This window comes from Pleuronectes platessa, chromosome 14, assembly GCF_947347685.1.
Source record: "Pleuronectes platessa chromosome 14, fPlePla1.1, whole genome shotgun sequence".
Taxonomy (NCBI): domain Eukaryota; kingdom Metazoa; phylum Chordata; class Actinopteri; order Pleuronectiformes; family Pleuronectidae; genus Pleuronectes; species Pleuronectes platessa.
The window spans coordinates 21,982,920-21,999,677 of NC_070639.1; the positions used below are offsets into that span (position 1 = coordinate 21,982,920).

The window sequence follows — 16,758 nt, forward strand, 5'->3', positions numbered from 1 at the left end:
CTCTGATCACACCTTCATGATACACACTCTAAACCCCATATTTTAAAGGAAACGATTTGACAAAGGAATGCCTATGTTCTCAACTGTAGTGTCCAACAGTTTATGCATATATTTTAAATTATCAGCTTGCTGGAGAAAACACACTGGACATATTGCTTTTACAATGCCTTCCTCAGTGATACTTCAGAAATTAAAGTCTCAGCTCAAATCTTCAAGGAAATCGAGATATCCACTGAGATCCGAATCTCCAAAGATGAGAGCCAAGTCTCCAACAAAGTCCCCAAAGATGATTGCAAAGTCTCAAAAGATGGGAGCAAAGTCTCCAATGAGATCAAGATCTCCACGGAGAACCAAATCTCCAATGAGATCTAAATCTCCAATGAGATCTTCAGTGAGGCTTCGGAATTTAACGTCTCAGCTCAAATCTTCAAGGTGAACAAGATATCCAATGAGATCCAAATCTCCAAAGAGAAGAGTCATGACTCCAAAGACTAGAGCAAAGTCTCCAAGGAGAACCAAATCTCCAATGAGATCCAGGTCTCCAAGGAGATCCAGGACTCCAATGAGATCCAAATCTCCAATGAGATCCGAATCTCCAAAGATGGGAGAAAGGTCTCCAATGAGATCGAGATCTCCACGGAGATCCAAATCTCCAATGAGATCTTCAGTGAGACTTCGGAATTTAATGTCTCAGCTCAAATCTTCAAGGAGATCAAGATATCCAATGGGATCCAAATCTCCAAAGAGAAGAGTAATGACTCCAAAGACTACAGCAAAGTCTCCAAGGAGAACCAAATCTCCAATGAGATCCAGGTCTACAAGGAGATCCAGGTCTCCAAGGAGATCCAGGACTCCAATGAGATCCAAATCTCCAATGAGATCCGAATCTCCAAAGATGAGAGCCAAGTCTCCAAAGATGGGAACAAAGTCTCCAATGAGATCAAGATCTCCACGGAGATCCAAATCTCCAATGAGATCCGAATCTCCAAAGATGATAGCCAAGTCTCCAAAGATGGGAACAAAGTCTCCAATGAGATCCAAATCTCCAATGAGATCTTCAGTGAGACTTCGGAATTTAATGTCTCAGCTCAAATCTTCAAGGAGATCAAGATATCCAATGGGATCCAAATCTCCAAAGAGAAGAGTAATGACTCCAAAGACTACAGCAAAGTCTCCAAGGAGAACCAAATCTCCAATGAGATCCAGGTCTACAAGGAGATCCAGGTCTCCAAGGAGATCCAGGACTCCAATGAGATCCAAATCTCCAATGAGATCCGAATCTCCAAAGATGGGAGAAAGGTCTCCAATGAGATCGAGATCTCCAATGAGATCTTCAGTGAGACTTCGGAATTTAATGTCTCAGCTCAAATCTTCAAGGAGATCAAGATATCCAATGGGATCCAAATCTCCAAAGAGAAGAGTAATGACTCCAAAGACTACAGCAAAGTCTCCAAGGAGAACCAAATCTCCAATGAGATCCAGGTCTACAAGGAGATCCAGGTCTCCAAGGAGATCCAGGACTCCAATGAGATCCAAATCTCCAATGAGATCCGAATCTCCAAAGATGAGAGCCAAGTCTCCAAAGATGGGAACAAAGTCTCCAATGAGATCAAGATCTCCACGGAGATCCAAATCTCCAATGAGATCCGAATCTCCAAAGATTAGAGCCAAGTCTCCAAAGATGGGAGCAAAGTCTCCAATGAGATCGAGATCTCCAGGGAGAACCGAATCTCCAATGAGATCCAGGTCTACAAGGAGACTCAGGTCTCCAAAGAGATTTGAATCTCCAATCATATCAAGATCTCCAAGTAGATCCAAATCTCCAAGGTTGAGAGCCAAGTCTCCAACGAGGAGAGTAAAGCTTCAGAGGGAGTATTTGGGCTACACAGTGTCCAACATGATACTGGAGGCTGTTTCCGCTTCCAAAGAGCGCCATGGAATATCCCTGCCTGCCTTGAAGAAGGCTCTGCAGGCTGGAGGATACGATGTTGCGAGGAACAACACCAGGGTCCTCCTCACCATCAGACGCCTAGTGGCCAGCAAAGCTTTGGTTCAGAAAAAGGGCCAAATAAAATACAAATAAAATTTGATTGATTGATTGATTGACACCTGTGTATTGATTTTTGTGAACGATCGGTCAATGTGAACACGATCCGGGGAGACATTTTGCGACGCCCATTGAAAATTCTTCCAGAATACGTACATTTTCACCACTTTCTATCTTTCTGCACATTTTGGTAAGAATTTGAGCATTTTAAAGCCCTCAAAAAGCCAATCAATTTGACTGAATAATAATAATAATAATAACAATAATAATAATAATTATTATAATTATAATAATAATCATTACAATTTCAATAGGGCCTCCCACTGTCAGTGCTCGGGCCCTAATAATAAACTACTTTACTGCATTGAGCAGAATAATATGGTTGATTGGTGGAGCCAGCCCTACACGAGGTATGGTATTTAAAAGTGATTCAAGTCAAATGTATTAGGTAAGGTCAACTATTGTGAAGGTAGAGATGACGACTTTAAAAAGACACAAACACATTTTGCAGCAGTCAAATGCGTCCACTCATCTCTGCAGGATCTGAAATTTGGATTTAACCTTGTGGGTCACAAATAAAGTTTTTCCTGGCTCAGAAACTGAGAAACTGAGGTAGGGTGACGTTTTCAGTGACAGGTGGAGCTCTGGTTTTTCTCAAACGTCTGGGTTTGAGCCTCTGTCGTGCTTGGTGCTCGTTTGCAGCTCAACACAATTGGGACACTTGGTTTCTTGGCCACTTGTGAAAACATGTAGGTTTAGCTGATGTGACCAACTAACGATATATAGATTATATTTGTATATTTAATTCGTTTTCTGCTTAATTAATTAATTTGTTTGTTTAAAAGGGCATTTTTGATTTCAAAACAATGTCAAACTATGTTCATTCCTTTATTCGTGTATGTTTTCAAGCAAGTGCAGCATGGGGAATATAAAGCAGGTGGATCAGTCTGGGAGACAATTTACAGATTATTTTTTCTGACAAAACATTCCTATGAACTTCAGGAAAGTCTCCTCTGGCTGTTTGCCTGTCAGGTCGCGATGAGGGTGAAGAAAACCCACAGGTAGATGTGATGTTCACCTATCATGAGCTACATGGTGCCTGGTTTTAAAGAAGCAGGAGGAAGGAGGAACAATAAACTGGAAACAGGAAGCTGAAGCAGGAGTCACAGGGTCAAATGCTGTTGGCTGAAGGTCAAACTCTTCAGTGGAGTTGATGAGAACAACAAGCAGCTTTAAGACGCAGAGACAATGTCCCACAGGTAAGTTTGTAGTGAGTGAAGTGATTGAACAGAACCTGAGGACAGAGAGACACAAATCATGTCTTTTACAATTAAGTTTGCCCTGCAAATGATTGTATGGAGATTGAAATGGCAGGTCAATCTACACAAGTAGATAGATAAACTGTACAAATAGACAATTAAGAACAATGGACCGGAAATATATAGGACTTGGCATCAACCATGATAACCAAGCCTGACCAGCAGGTGTCGCACTTTGTCAGAAATCTTCATCAATACATCCATACTGGGCTGTGGCATCAAGGTATAATTGAAACAAGTTGACTCTCTGGTAGTTTCATGCTCTGACAACCCGTCAATTTGCGGGAAATCTGCTCAAAGTGACCGATGCACCGATGTAATGATCACTGGAGTTAACAGGTAGCATATTGAGAAATGTACGTAATACCAATATTTGATATTTCTCTTCTCTTACACATATTCTGACAGTTGAAGTAAAGGCAAGATAAGAGACGAAAAGTCGTATTGTGTCTTCTCTGCTTGAGTTGTACTCTGTCGTACAAAACTTCAGAGTGCAGCATTGACTTGAATTACCTATAAACCAACTCTGTGATTTAAAAAAAAAGATACACTGGACCTAATCAGAATAAGCAGCATCTCTTTTGAACCACTGCTGGTATCAATAGACCGATCAATAGGTCTTGATATCTTTAGATCAAGAGGCAAGCGATGGAGGTCACTAATCTATAGGCCTGCCCTAGATCTCCAGAGATCTAGAGTTCTCGCTGTTGACATCATTTTAGTGTCCAATGTCAATGTTGACCTTATCTTTAATTATTTACATATTAGTTTGTGTTGTATGAGCTACAAAACTTTATTTTTAAGATGCTTAGAGTCTGTGAATATGAATCTAAATCTCTTATTGGTTTAGTCGTGAGCCCGTTCATGTTGATATCATTTATAATTTCATGGATTTGTGTGATAGACAGGCCTATAATTGAATCCCATAGGACAGCGACACTGTAGAAACTTTACAGGGGTCAGTTTCTCTCCAGTTTGACATTTCAGTAAACTTATGCTCACCAAATATGAGAACATACAAATTTCCTAAAACATTTTTTTAACCCTTGTGTGGTGTTCATGTTTGGGCCACCCAGCCAATGTTCGTGGGTCTGGTGGAACCACCGCATTATTCGGTCTTTCAATCACTACAGCTACAACGATATATGTAAAAATACTTCACAGATGTTAACTTTATCCCAATAACAAGCAATATAAACAGCATATATGGTTAATATTTGTCATTTACACCTGTTAAATCACATTCATGAATAAAAGTGCTTTTCGTTTTTTGTGATAAAATGCAATTAAACAAAGAAACATCAATTACAATCAAGATATGATTGGAAAAAACGAATATGAAACAAGGTTTTCATCAGTATTGACTTTATTTATTGAACTTAATTAGAAATTGAACACACTCATGTCAGTCTACACAAGAGCCCCAATGAACAGATACAGTATCTAGCAATGATTTTTGAAGAGAGACAATCTTTGGAAGACAATTAAGGGGAGGAGTTTAGAGAATATGAAGATCAAGTTTCTGTCAATTCAGAGTCTGACAGTGAGTTTGAAGAAGAGGATGAGATTGACCATCAGCCAGCTACGTAAAAAGTTAATCTGCAGCCAGTCCCAAATCCAGGCCAGGCCATCAGCAGCAAACATATGGATGACAAAAAATGATGACAATTTAATGGTCTTTTTGCACTTACACCACCCCGCATGGCTACCAATGTAATAAGGTGCAATCAGGGCCGACACGGATAGCAGTGACTCATGTGCAGGACATCAAGCCTTCTTACGAACTTTTCATTCCGAAAATCATTCTGGACCCACCGCATTATTCGGTCTTTCAATCAATACAGCTACAACGATATATGTAAAAATACTTCACAGATGTTAACTTTATCCCAATAACAAGCAATATAAACAGCATATATGGTTAATATTTGTCATTTACACCTGTTAAATCACATTCATGAATAAAAGTGCTTTTCGTTTTTTGTGATAAAATGCAATTAAACAAAGAAACATCAATTACAATCAAGATATGATTGGAAAAAACGAATATGAAACAAGGTTTTCATCAGTATTGACTTTATTTATTGAACTTAATTAGAAATTGAACACACTCATGTCAGTCTACACAAGAGCCCCAATGAACAGATACAGTATCTAGCAATGATTTTTGAAGAGAGACAATCTTTGGAAGACAATTAAGGGGAGGAGTTTAGAGAATATGAAGATCAAGTTTCTGTCAATTCAGAGTCTGACAGTGAGTTTGAAGAAGAGGATGAGATTGACCATCAGCCAGCTACGTAAAAAGTTAATCTGCAGCCAGTCCCAAATCCAGGCCAGGCCATCAGCAGCAAACATATGGATGACAAAAAATGATGACAATTTAATGGTCTTTTTGCACTTACACCACCCCGCATGGCTACCAATGTAATAAGGTGCAATCAGGGCCGACACGGATAGCAGTGACTCATGTGCAGGACATCAAGCCTTCTTACGAACTTTTCATTCCGAAAATCATTCTGGACCCACCGCATTATTCGGTCTTTCAATCAATACAGCTACAACGATATATGTAAAAATACTTCACAGATGTTAACTTTATCCCAATAACAAGCAATATAAACAGCATATATGGTTAATATTTGTCATTTACCCCTGTTAAATCACATTCATGAATAAAAGTGCTTTTCGTTTTTTGTGATAAAATGCAATTAAACAAAGAAACATCAATTACAATCAAGATATGATTGGAAAACACGAATATGAAACAAGTGTTTTCATCAGTATTGACTTTATTTATTGAACTTAATTAGAAATTGAACATACTCATGTCAGTCTACACAAGAGCCCCAATGAAGAGATACAGTATCTAGCAATGATTTTTGAAGAGAGACAATCTTTGGAAGACAATGAAGGGGGAGAGTTTAGAGAATATGAAGATCAAGTTTCTGTCAAGTCAGAGTCTGACAGTGAGTTTGAAGAAGAGGATGAGATTGACCATCAGCCAGCTACGTAAAAAGTTAATCTGCAGCCAGTCCCAAATCCAGGCCAGGCCATCAGCAGCCAACATATGGATGACAAAAAATGATGACAATTTAATGGTCTTTTTGCACTTACACCACCCCGCATGGCTACCAATGTAATAAGGTGCAATCAGGGCCGACACGGATAGCAGTGACTCATGTGCAGGACATCAAGCCTTCTTACGAACTTTTCATTCCGAAAATCATTCTGGATTGCACTAATTTGGAGGGACAGCAAGTTTTCGTAGAAAGCTAGATTGAGATGGACCAAACCCATTTATTTGCATACTTTAGTGTTATTATCCGTGCTGGAGTTTTCAAATCCATATGGGAATCAATAGATTCCTTGTGGGATGCAGTAACTGGCAGAGAACTTTTACGTAAATGTGCAGGAATGTGGGAGCAGAGGTGATTGAAATATACAATTTAACACTTTATGTAGTCCTGGGTCCAGTGGACACGAACATCACATATGTAATATAAATGTGAATGGGGGGTGTAAAGTTATTGAATATATGTTCCTTTATATGTTCATCACAGAAAATGAGCCAAGGCCAATGAGTCTCAGGTTAAAAAAATATTTGAATTATTTAAAGTTGCCCTGATTTGCTGGTTATTCTAAAAGTATATATCCACCGTAAGAGAGTGGTGGGCATATTTTACCTTGGGCTCCTCATAGCTGATTTAAGCTCAAACATCCCCGTAACTCAGTGATTCTCAAACTGTGTGGCGCCCCCACTGGTGGGGCGTGGAGGCATAACAGGTGGGGCGCGCGACCGTGAGGGGGAAATGTGAGGCGGAAGTTATATTATAGCCGAACCAATGTTTAAACGCCCGCATCACTGTACCGCCGGAGCAGTAAACAAATTGTTCTTTCGCCGTAGCCAGGGCTCTGAAGCCACGGGCGGCTCTAAAAACCCCTCTGAAGTGGCTCCCTGTACAGCGCACACTCTCAGGCCCCGGGGCTCCGCCCCCCACCCCGCTCACTCGCTCACTCGCTCAGAGACACACACAGGAGATCAGAGCTCGTTCACGTGCAGCAGCCCGTCAGGGACAAACAAGAGACTGTGGTCAAAAACCAAGTTGAAAAGAAAGTACGAAGAAGCCTGTCTTGCTCTTGGGTTCACAGTCAATGGGATAGGACAGGGGTCGGCAACATCCAGCTCTTCAGCCCCTCTTCAATGGCTCCCTGTACGGTGCTGTGAATGTTGCGCATATTTTTCGCGAACGGTGAACTTAACGAATCAGTTTTCATATGATGAACGTGAGTGAACGTACCGTTCACGTTCATTTTTTTAAATCATCATCGTATTAGGCCGTCATGAAATAACAGGAGCGTGTGTGTGCGCGCGTATGGCGAGTGGATAGTGCCAGGATTCCCTGGAGAAGGATAACCATTGGTGAAATGAACGTGTGGAGAAGCTACGCCGCCGTGTGGAGAGGATATGCACGCCGCCGCCGTTGGGACTGGGGTTCGATTCCCAGTCTATATATATAATTTTTTTCTTCATTATTTTCTGGTATTAATATATCCAATGACTTGTTGATGAATAAGTTGATGACATTTTATAAAAAACGTTAGTTACTATAGCAACATATGCTCTGAATCAAACCTGGTCGGACCAGGTTTTGTGCAGGTTAAGTTTGGAACATAACCCGGTTTTGGGGATTTAAAGCTGCGTTCACCGCAGATTCCATGTGTTCACAATGGCATGCCCTTTTGATGAGAGCCCTGTTGATACCGGAGCGCCAATTATTCGTGCAATCCACCGGGAGAGATTTATAAGACCACGGCTATATCCGGATGACTTTTTGCTGGAGAGATACAGATTCTCACGCAAATCTTTAATATATTTAAATAGCCTTCTCCACAGTAGCGTGCATTGAATACATTAACGCCTCGACATGTTTCGATTGGTAGTGATTTTCACCTCTTGATATTGATTTATTTTCATTTTGAAAGAAACGACACATCTCTCGCACATCTCAATGCCATCTCTCGTTCGGTTGTTTAGAACTGAAAATCCGGTTCCCAGGACAACATGACATTTTCACTTTCAAGCGGCCCGTTTCCCCATTTCGATCAGGGTTTCCATGATCCATAAATCACTTCTTTATAGGTTTGGCGTGGACGCGCACAACCCTGTGTTAACCAACCCTGTGTTGATTGAACTAATGCATAACCGGTGCCGTGGAACCGACAGCTCTGGTTTAGTTGGCACAGGCTCAGTCAACCTAGAGTTCAGCGTTAACTCTGTTTGTTAAACGTCCGTTCGTGGAATACCCCCCAGGCCTATGACATTTTCTGTTTTCTATCTAGGCTATATTATTCACTTTCTTTTTCAAAAGTTGTAGTTAATGTATAAATCAATGTAGCAATGTAAATGATCACAATGGAATTTCTTTGATGAAACAGAAAACATTTGTGAATTAACAACCGCATTTATCTGTGTTTCAAAGTAAATTTTAAGCATCCATCATTCAACAGAATCTGTGCTTTGACAGCAGATAATTAACCATACAAATGTTGAATTTGAGAAGGCAAGAAAGAAGAAAAACATTATTGGGCAGATAGAAGACTTCATTGTAGTCACTAGTTGTAAGCCAACATGTATTATTTTGGCAGACGGCCAAACAAAAGCTTTGATTGTAGTCATCCAATAAGGGTCTGGCAAAGCATAAAAACGTGGAACTGGAACATTGTTTATTTAAAGATGCAGAACATGCAAAACAACCTATTTAAAGATGCAAAACATGCAAAAAAAAAAGTTTAAATACCAGCAAAAAATTAGGCATAACCAAAACAGGGGGACTGGATGATTCCTGATATCATTGAATCAGAGAATGATTCAAATGTGTTGTGTAGCGGCAACTTTAGAATCATAGCACAGGTGTTTGCTTCCGGGAAGACCGTGACAGTGTGCAAAAAGTTTATAGTTGGCTCTCCAGGGAATCCCAGGGGAGGAACTCTGTCTGCCCCAGTGAGGAACATGAGGAGCTGGTTCAGCGTCACTCTGTTCTCCGTGTCCTCCACCACCAAAACAGCATCTCCACCTGCAATGTAAAAGATAGGAATTCAGTCAATATAATGACTCAAGGCAAATGTTTTTGTACGCTTCACCTAGCCGAAAATAATCATTACAGATTAATATATCAACCTAAAAATTCTAAACAACACTTTCAATCAAATGAATGCACAATGTTTCAAATAGTTTACCGCAGGGGTGCTTTGTTGGGGCCTTCAAAATCATTTCTGCAATCTTGGGATCTTACATGAATAGGTCACATATTTTTGAACAAACCATAAATGATAAAAAAATCCCAGAAATCCCACCAAAAATGGGATTTCCGTGACCTACATTTTTTTTTTGTGGACCAAAATGTCTGACGGGATAAAAGAAAGACAGAAGTCTGTACACCGCTAGGCTCCCTATGAACAACTCAGTTAAGAAGGCAATCTATCGGGCGTAGTGGATAGAGCGCGTACCATATTGGCTCCGGTGTTCGTTGCAGTGGGCGCAACGTTTGATGAAACTTAAACGTCCTCAGGCACAGTTGGTTGCCAAGCCCTATTTCATCAATTCCCATTTTTCATATCAAATATTAAGTATAAATGTGACTCTTAACAGATATACTGTAGTAAAAGATAACACTTTCAGTGGTGTTTAATGCCAAGTCTGTAGACCTACCCATTTTAATTACAGTAAATTACCCAAACAAATTAGCAATTTATTATCTCAACTAAAACAATAATAGGTCTACTTTGAGAGTGAATAACAGTATCAAAACAGGCACCATCAAAATAGCCTACATTTAAACAGCAGTTTATCTGTCCTACACCATTATACATTGCTGTTCCAAGTGATATAAATGTGCTGGTTGTATAAAACACTAGTTAATCGTAAACTACGTCATAAAATCACACTGAAGCGCTTTGTGGCCACATACCTAGTTCAGGCGTTCTCACGGCGACGTAGGGCAGCAGGCGTCTTAGTGGCGACGAACTTATCCACACGTCGAGAGTAGACGTACATTATGTCTGAATTTCCTACCCTATGTCGCCGTGACACCGCCGCCGGTGGGAGGATCTACCATGCCGTCGCCGTGACGTCGCCGCTGGTCTCTCGTCTGTAGTCCCAATCAATCCCATTCAAAATTTCACACGTTCCCACGGCGATGTAGGGTAGGCTGCTCCTTCGCCTCTTCCAGGGAATCTTTAGGTTTGGCACTATCCACTCGCCATACGCGCGCGCTCCCAGATAGCGGACACACACACACAGGGAGGAAAATAGAAAGTTTAATTCTGCGTGGACAGGTTAATTTGCTATCACTGCCAACGATGCAGGTTTACCTGTATGCTTGATATGTGGCGAGGAATTAGCAAACAAAAAAAATGTGATGCTTAAAGACATTTCCAAAGCAAGCACAAAGCATCTGATGAAAAGTACCAAGCTGGATACGAGCAAAAAAAGCATATAGTTCTGTGCTTCATTTATTTCAAAGTAGGCCTACACATGTATTTTATTCTCCTCTTCATAAGAGTTTGATGTTTTCCTTTTTTCTAATGGGTAAAAATAGCAGTTTTTTTAATTGTCGTTCTATAATTTAATAAATGCAACTAACTATAGTTTTTATATATATTATATAACTATATAACTTTATAACCTGTGTTATCAGGGCGGCTCCAGACAGATTTAATATGGGGGAAGAGGGGGCAAAATGTCTCTTTGGATAGTAAAGGTAGCCTAACCCTCGGGTAGGACATGAGGAGAGACCAGTGGGGATTTTATGTCTGAAAACTCTATTAGACCCAACAAATTAAGATGACACTTAGAAACATTACACCACAATCACATGCATGTGTTCTTTCTGGTTGAGCTTTATCATCTTTGTAACAAAGTGATTATAATTGAATAAATGTGATGCGGACGTTTAAACATTGGTTCAGCTATAATATAACTTCCGCCTCACATTTCCCCCTCCTGGTCGCGCGCCCCACCTGTTATGCCTCCACGCCCCACCAGTGGGAGAATCACTACCTAACCTAAACCGAATTTTAACCCTAATACGAAGTCTTAACCTTCTGACAGGCCTTTGAAGAAGGGAGGAACAGTTCAAATATCCTCACTCTGTAGGGTCTATGCGTAAAAAGTCCTCACAAAGGTATAAGTACAGGGACACACCCACAGAGATAAGAGGGAAGATCCCACAGAGCAACACAAAATGCTCCAACTCCAATAACAAAGAAATCGTTTTGATCTTGATCTATAATGGCCTCTGACTATTTGGAACTAAATATAACTAAATATAATAATAAAAAAATACTGCAATTGCAGAACATCCAGCACTTCCCCCTCTTTTCTCTTTTTTACAAGTTATTTTGACAGAATTGAGCCCGACCAATATGTATACATCAATATAATGTATATACACTCATCGGTATCAGGTTTTTAAGTGGATAGGTATCAACAAGATAACTTTAAGTTTACAGAAAAGATTTGCATTTTTTTCAACACATACTATAAACATTTCTTACATCTGAAACTTCGAGCTGCCTGTATTTGGTTGTGTTTCTGTTTTCTAGAAAGTTCTATAAAATTGGATAGGACTCATCAAAGGATGGGGTAAAGTCTGGATTGCGTATGACATCCTTGGATCGTCTTTGATCACAAGGACTCATCAAAGGATGGGGTATTATCTGGATCGCTTATGACATCCTTGGATGGTCTTTGATCACACCTTCATGATACACACTCTAAACCCCATATTTTAAAGGAAACGATTTGACAAAGGAATGCCTATGTTCTCAACTGTAGTGTCCAACAGTTTATGCATATATTTTAAATTATCAGCTTGCTGGAGAAAACACACTGGACATATTGCTTTTACAATGCCTTCCTGAGTGATACTTCAGAAATTAAAGTCTCAGCTCAAATCTTCAAGGAAATCGAGATATCCACTGAGATCCGAATCTCCAAAGATGAGAGCCAAGTCTCCAACAAAGTCCCCAAAGATGATTGCAAAGTCTCAAAAGATGGGAGCAAAGTCTCCAATGAGATCAAGATCTCCACGGAGAACCAAATCTCCAATGAGATCTAAATCTCCAATGAGATCTTCAGTGAGGCTTCGGAATTTAACGTCTCAGCTCAAATCTTCAAGGTGAACAAGATATCCAATGAGATCCAAATCTCCAAAGAGAAGAGTCATGACTCCAAAGACTAGAGCAAAGTCTCCAAGGAGAACCAAATCTCCAATGAGATCTGGGTCTCCAAGGAGATCCAGGACTCCAATGAGATCCAAATCTCCAATGAGATCCGAATCTCCAAAGATGGGAGAAAGGTCTCCAATGAGATCGAGATCTCCACGGAGATCCAAATCTCCAATGAGATCTTCAGTGAGACTTCGGAATTTAATGTCTCAGCTCAAATCTTCAAGGAGATCAAGATATCCAATGGGATCCAAATCTCCAAAGAGAAGAGTAATGACTCCAAAGACTACAGCAAAGTCTCCAAGGAGAACCAAATCTCCAATGAGATCCAGGTCTACAAGGAGATCCAGGTCTCCAAGGAGATCCAGGACTCCAATGAGATCCAAATCTCCAAAGATGAGAGCCAAGTCTCCAAAGATGGGAACAAAGTCTCCAATGAGATCAAGATCTCCACGGAGATCCAAATCTCCAATGAGATCCGAATCTCCAAAGATGAGAGCCAAGTCTCCAAAGATGGGAACAAAGTCTCCAATGAGATCCAAATCTCCAATGAGATCTTCAGTGAGACTTCGGAATTTAATGTCTCAGCTCAAATCTTCAAGGAGATCAAGATATCCAATGGGATCCAAATCTCCAAAGAGAAGAGTCATGACTCCAAAGAGTAGAGCAAAGTCTCCAAGAAGAACCAAATCTTCAATGAGATCCAGGTCTACAAGGAGATTCAGGTCTCCAAGGAGAAGAGTCGTGACTCCAAAGACAAGAGCAAAGTCTCCAAGGAGATCCGAATCTCCAATGAGATCAAGATCTCCAAGGAGATCCAAATCTCCAAAGATGAGAGCAAAGTCTCCAATGAGATCCAGATCTCCACGGAGATCCAGGTCTCCAAGGACTCTTTTCTCTCCAAAGGGAAGAGTCATGACTCCAAAGACTAGAGCAAAGTCTACAATGAGATCCAAATCTCCAATGAGATCCAAATCTCCAATGAGATCCAAATCTCCAATGAGATCTTCACTGAGACTTCGCAATTTAATGTCTCAGCTCAAATCTCCAATGAGATCAAGATCTCCACGGAGATCCAAATCTCCAATGAGATCCGAATCTCCAAAGATGAGAGCCAAGTCTCCAAAGATGGGAACAAAGTCTCCAAGGAGAACCAAATCTCCAATGAGATCCAGGTCTCCAAGGAGATCCAGGACTCCAATGAGATCCAAATCTCCAATGAGATCCGAATCTCCAAAGATGGGAGAAAGGTCTCCAATGAGATCGAGATCTCCACGGAGATCCAAATCTCCAATGAGATCTTCAGTGAGACTTCGGAATTTAATGTCTCAGCTCAAATCTTCAAGGAGATCAAGATATCCAATGGGATCCAAATCTCCAAAGAGAAGAGTAATGACTCCAAAGACTACAGCAAAGTCTCCAAGGAGAACCAAATCTCCAATGAGATCCAGGTCTACAAGGAGATCCAGGTCTCCAAGGAGATCCAGGACTCCAATGAGATCCAAATCTCCAATGTGATCCGAATCTCCAAAGATGAGAGCCAAGTCTCCAAAGATGGGAACAAAGTCTCCAATGAGATCAAGATCTCCACGGAGATCCAAATCTCCAATGAGATCCGAATCTCCAAAGATGAGAGCCAAGTCTCCAAAGATGGGAACAAAGTCTCCAAGGAGAACCAAATCTCCAATGAGATCCAGGTCTCCAAGGAGATCCAGGACTCCAATGAGATCCAAATCTCCAATGAGATCCGAATCTCCAAAGATGGGAGAAAGGTCTCCAATGAGATCGAGATCTCCACGGAGATCCAAATCTCCAATGAGATCTTCAGTGAGACTTCGGAATTTAATGTCTCAGCTCAAATCTTCAAGGAGATCAAGATATCCAATGGGATCCAAATCTCCAAAGAGAAGAGTAATGACTCCAAAGACTACAGCAAAGTCTCCAAGGAGAACCAAATCTCCAATGAGATCCAGGTCTACAAGGAGATCCAGGTCTCCAAGGAGATCCAGGACTCCAATGAGATCCAAATCTCCAATGAGATCCGAATCTCCAAAGATGAGAGCCAAGTCTCCAAAGATGGGAACAAAGTCTCCAATGAGATCAAGATCTCCACGGAGAGCCAAGTCTCCAAAGATGGGAACAAAGTCTCCAAGGAGAACCAAATCTCCAATGAGATCCAGGTCTCCAAGGAGATCCAGGACTCCAATGAGATCCAAATCTCCAATGAGATCCGAATCTCCAAAGATGGGAGAAAGGTCTCCAATGAGATCGAGATCTCCACGGAGATCCAAATCTCCAATGAGATCTTCAGTGAGACTTCGGAATTTAATGTCTCAGCTCAAATCTTCAAGGAGATCAAGATATCCAATGGGATCCAAATCTCCAAAGAGAAGAGTAATGACTCCAAAGACTACAGCAAAGTCTCCAAGGAGAACCAAATCTCCAATGAGATCCAGGTCTACAAGGAGATCCAGGTCTCCAAGGAGATCCAGGACTCCAATGAGATCCAAATCTCCAATGAGATCCGAATCTCCAAAGATGGGAGAAAGGTCTCCAATGAGATCGAGATCTCCAATGAGATCTTCAGTGAGACTTCGGAATTTAATGTCTCAGCTCAAATCTTCAAGGAGATCAAGATATCCAATGGGATCCAAATCTCCAAAGAGAAGAGTAATGACTCCAAAGACTACAGCAAAGTCTCCAAGGAGAACCAAATCTCCAATGAGATCCAGGTCTACAAGGAGATCCAGGTCTCCAAGGAGATCCAGGACTCCAATGAGATCCAAATCTCCAATGAGATCCGAATCTCCAAAGATGAGAGCCAAGTCTCCAAAGATGGGAACAAAGTCTCCAATGAGATCAAGATCTCCACGGAGATCCAAATCTCCAATGAGATCCGAATCTCCAAAGATTAGAGCCAAGTCTCCAAAGATGGGAGCAAAGTCTCCAATGAGATCGAGATCTCCAGGGAGAACCGAATCTCCAATGAGATCCAGGTCTACAAGGAGACTCAGGTCTCCAAAGAGATTTGAATCTCCAATCATATCAAGATCTCCAAGTAGATCCAAATCTCCAAGGTTGAGAGCCAAGTCTCCAACGAGGAGAGTAAAGCTTCAGAGGGAGTATTTGGGCTACACAGTGTCCAACATGATACTGGAGGCTGTTTCCGCTTCCAAAGAGCGCCATGGAATATCCCTGCCTGCCTTGAAGAAGGCTCTGCAGGCTGGAGGATACGATGTTGCGAGGAACAACACCAGGGTCCTCCTCACCATCAGACGCCTAGTGGCCAGCAAAGCTTTGGTTCAGAAAAAGGGCCAAATAAAATACAAATAAAATTTGATTGATTGATTGATTGATTGACACCTGTGTATTGATTTTTGTGAAGATCGGTCAATGTGAACACGATCCGGGGAGACATTTTGCGACGCCCATTGAAAATTCTTCCAGAATACGTACATTTTCACCACTTTCTATCTTTCTGCACATTTTGGTAAGAATTTGAGCATGTTAAAGCCCTCAAAAAGCCAATCAATTTGACTGAATAATAATAACAATAATAATAATAATTATTATAATTATAATAATAATCATTACAATTTCAATAGGGCCTCCCACTGTCAGTGCTCGGGCCCTAATAATAAACTACTTTACTGCATTGAGCAGAATAATATGGTTGATTGGTGGAGCCAGCCCTACACGAGGTATGGTATTTAAAAGTGATTCAAGTCAAATGTATTAGGTAAGGTCAACTATTGTGAAGGTAGAGATGACGACTTTAAAAAGACACAAACACATTTTGCAGCAGTCAAATGCGTCCACTCATCTCTGCAGGATCTGAAATTTGGATTTAACCTTGTGGGTCACAAATAAAGTTTTTCCTGGCTCAGAAACTGAGAAACTGAGGTAGGGTGACGTTTTCAGTGACAGGTGGAGCTCTGGTTTTTCTCAAACGTCTGGGTTTGAGCCTCTGTCGTGCTTGGTGCTCGTTTGCAGCTCAACACAATTGGGACACTTGGTTTCTTGGCCACTTGTGAAAACATGTAGGTTTAGCTGATGTGACCAACTAACGATATATAGATTATATTTGTATATTTAATTCGTTTTCTGCTTAATTAATTAATTTGTTTGTTTAAAAGGGCATTTTTGATTTCAAAACAATGTCAA

At 40.9% G+C, this 16,758-nt stretch overlaps 4 protein-coding genes across 4 annotated transcripts; all 4 read left to right on the plus strand.

Moving 5' to 3' along the window:
• Window positions 1-253: 253 nt before the first annotated feature.
• Window positions 254-910, plus strand: LOC128455533 (uncharacterized; the record flags this gene model as incomplete). The annotated part of the gene is given in 1 exon segment (XM_053439203.1): window positions 254-910. A coding segment is annotated over 1 exon segment (657 nt), but the record flags the coding sequence as incomplete, so codon positions are not given.
• A 378-nt stretch (window positions 911-1,288) lies between these two features.
• On the plus strand, window positions 1,289-2,083 carry LOC128455534 (protamine-like protein). Its single transcript, XM_053439204.1, has one exon. The coding sequence runs from the start codon at window positions 1,289-1,291 to the stop codon at window positions 2,081-2,083; it is 795 nt and encodes a 264-aa protein (XP_053295179.1).
• Window positions 2,084-12,366: 10,283 nt separating this feature from the next.
• Window positions 12,367-13,648, plus strand: LOC128455537 (neurofilament heavy polypeptide-like). Its single transcript, XM_053439205.1, has 3 exons — window positions 12,367-12,449; window positions 12,933-13,472; window positions 13,633-13,648. Exons 1-3 carry the CDS (start codon window positions 12,367-12,369, stop codon window positions 13,646-13,648), a joined length of 639 nt encoding a protein of 212 aa, XP_053295180.1.
• Window positions 13,649-15,132: 1,484 nt separating this feature from the next.
• LOC128455538 (protamine-like protein) lies at window positions 15,133-15,927 on the plus strand. The gene has a single exon (XM_053439206.1). The coding sequence runs from the start codon at window positions 15,133-15,135 to the stop codon at window positions 15,925-15,927; it is 795 nt and encodes a 264-aa protein (XP_053295181.1).
• The last annotated feature ends 831 nt before the right edge of the window (window positions 15,928-16,758 follow it).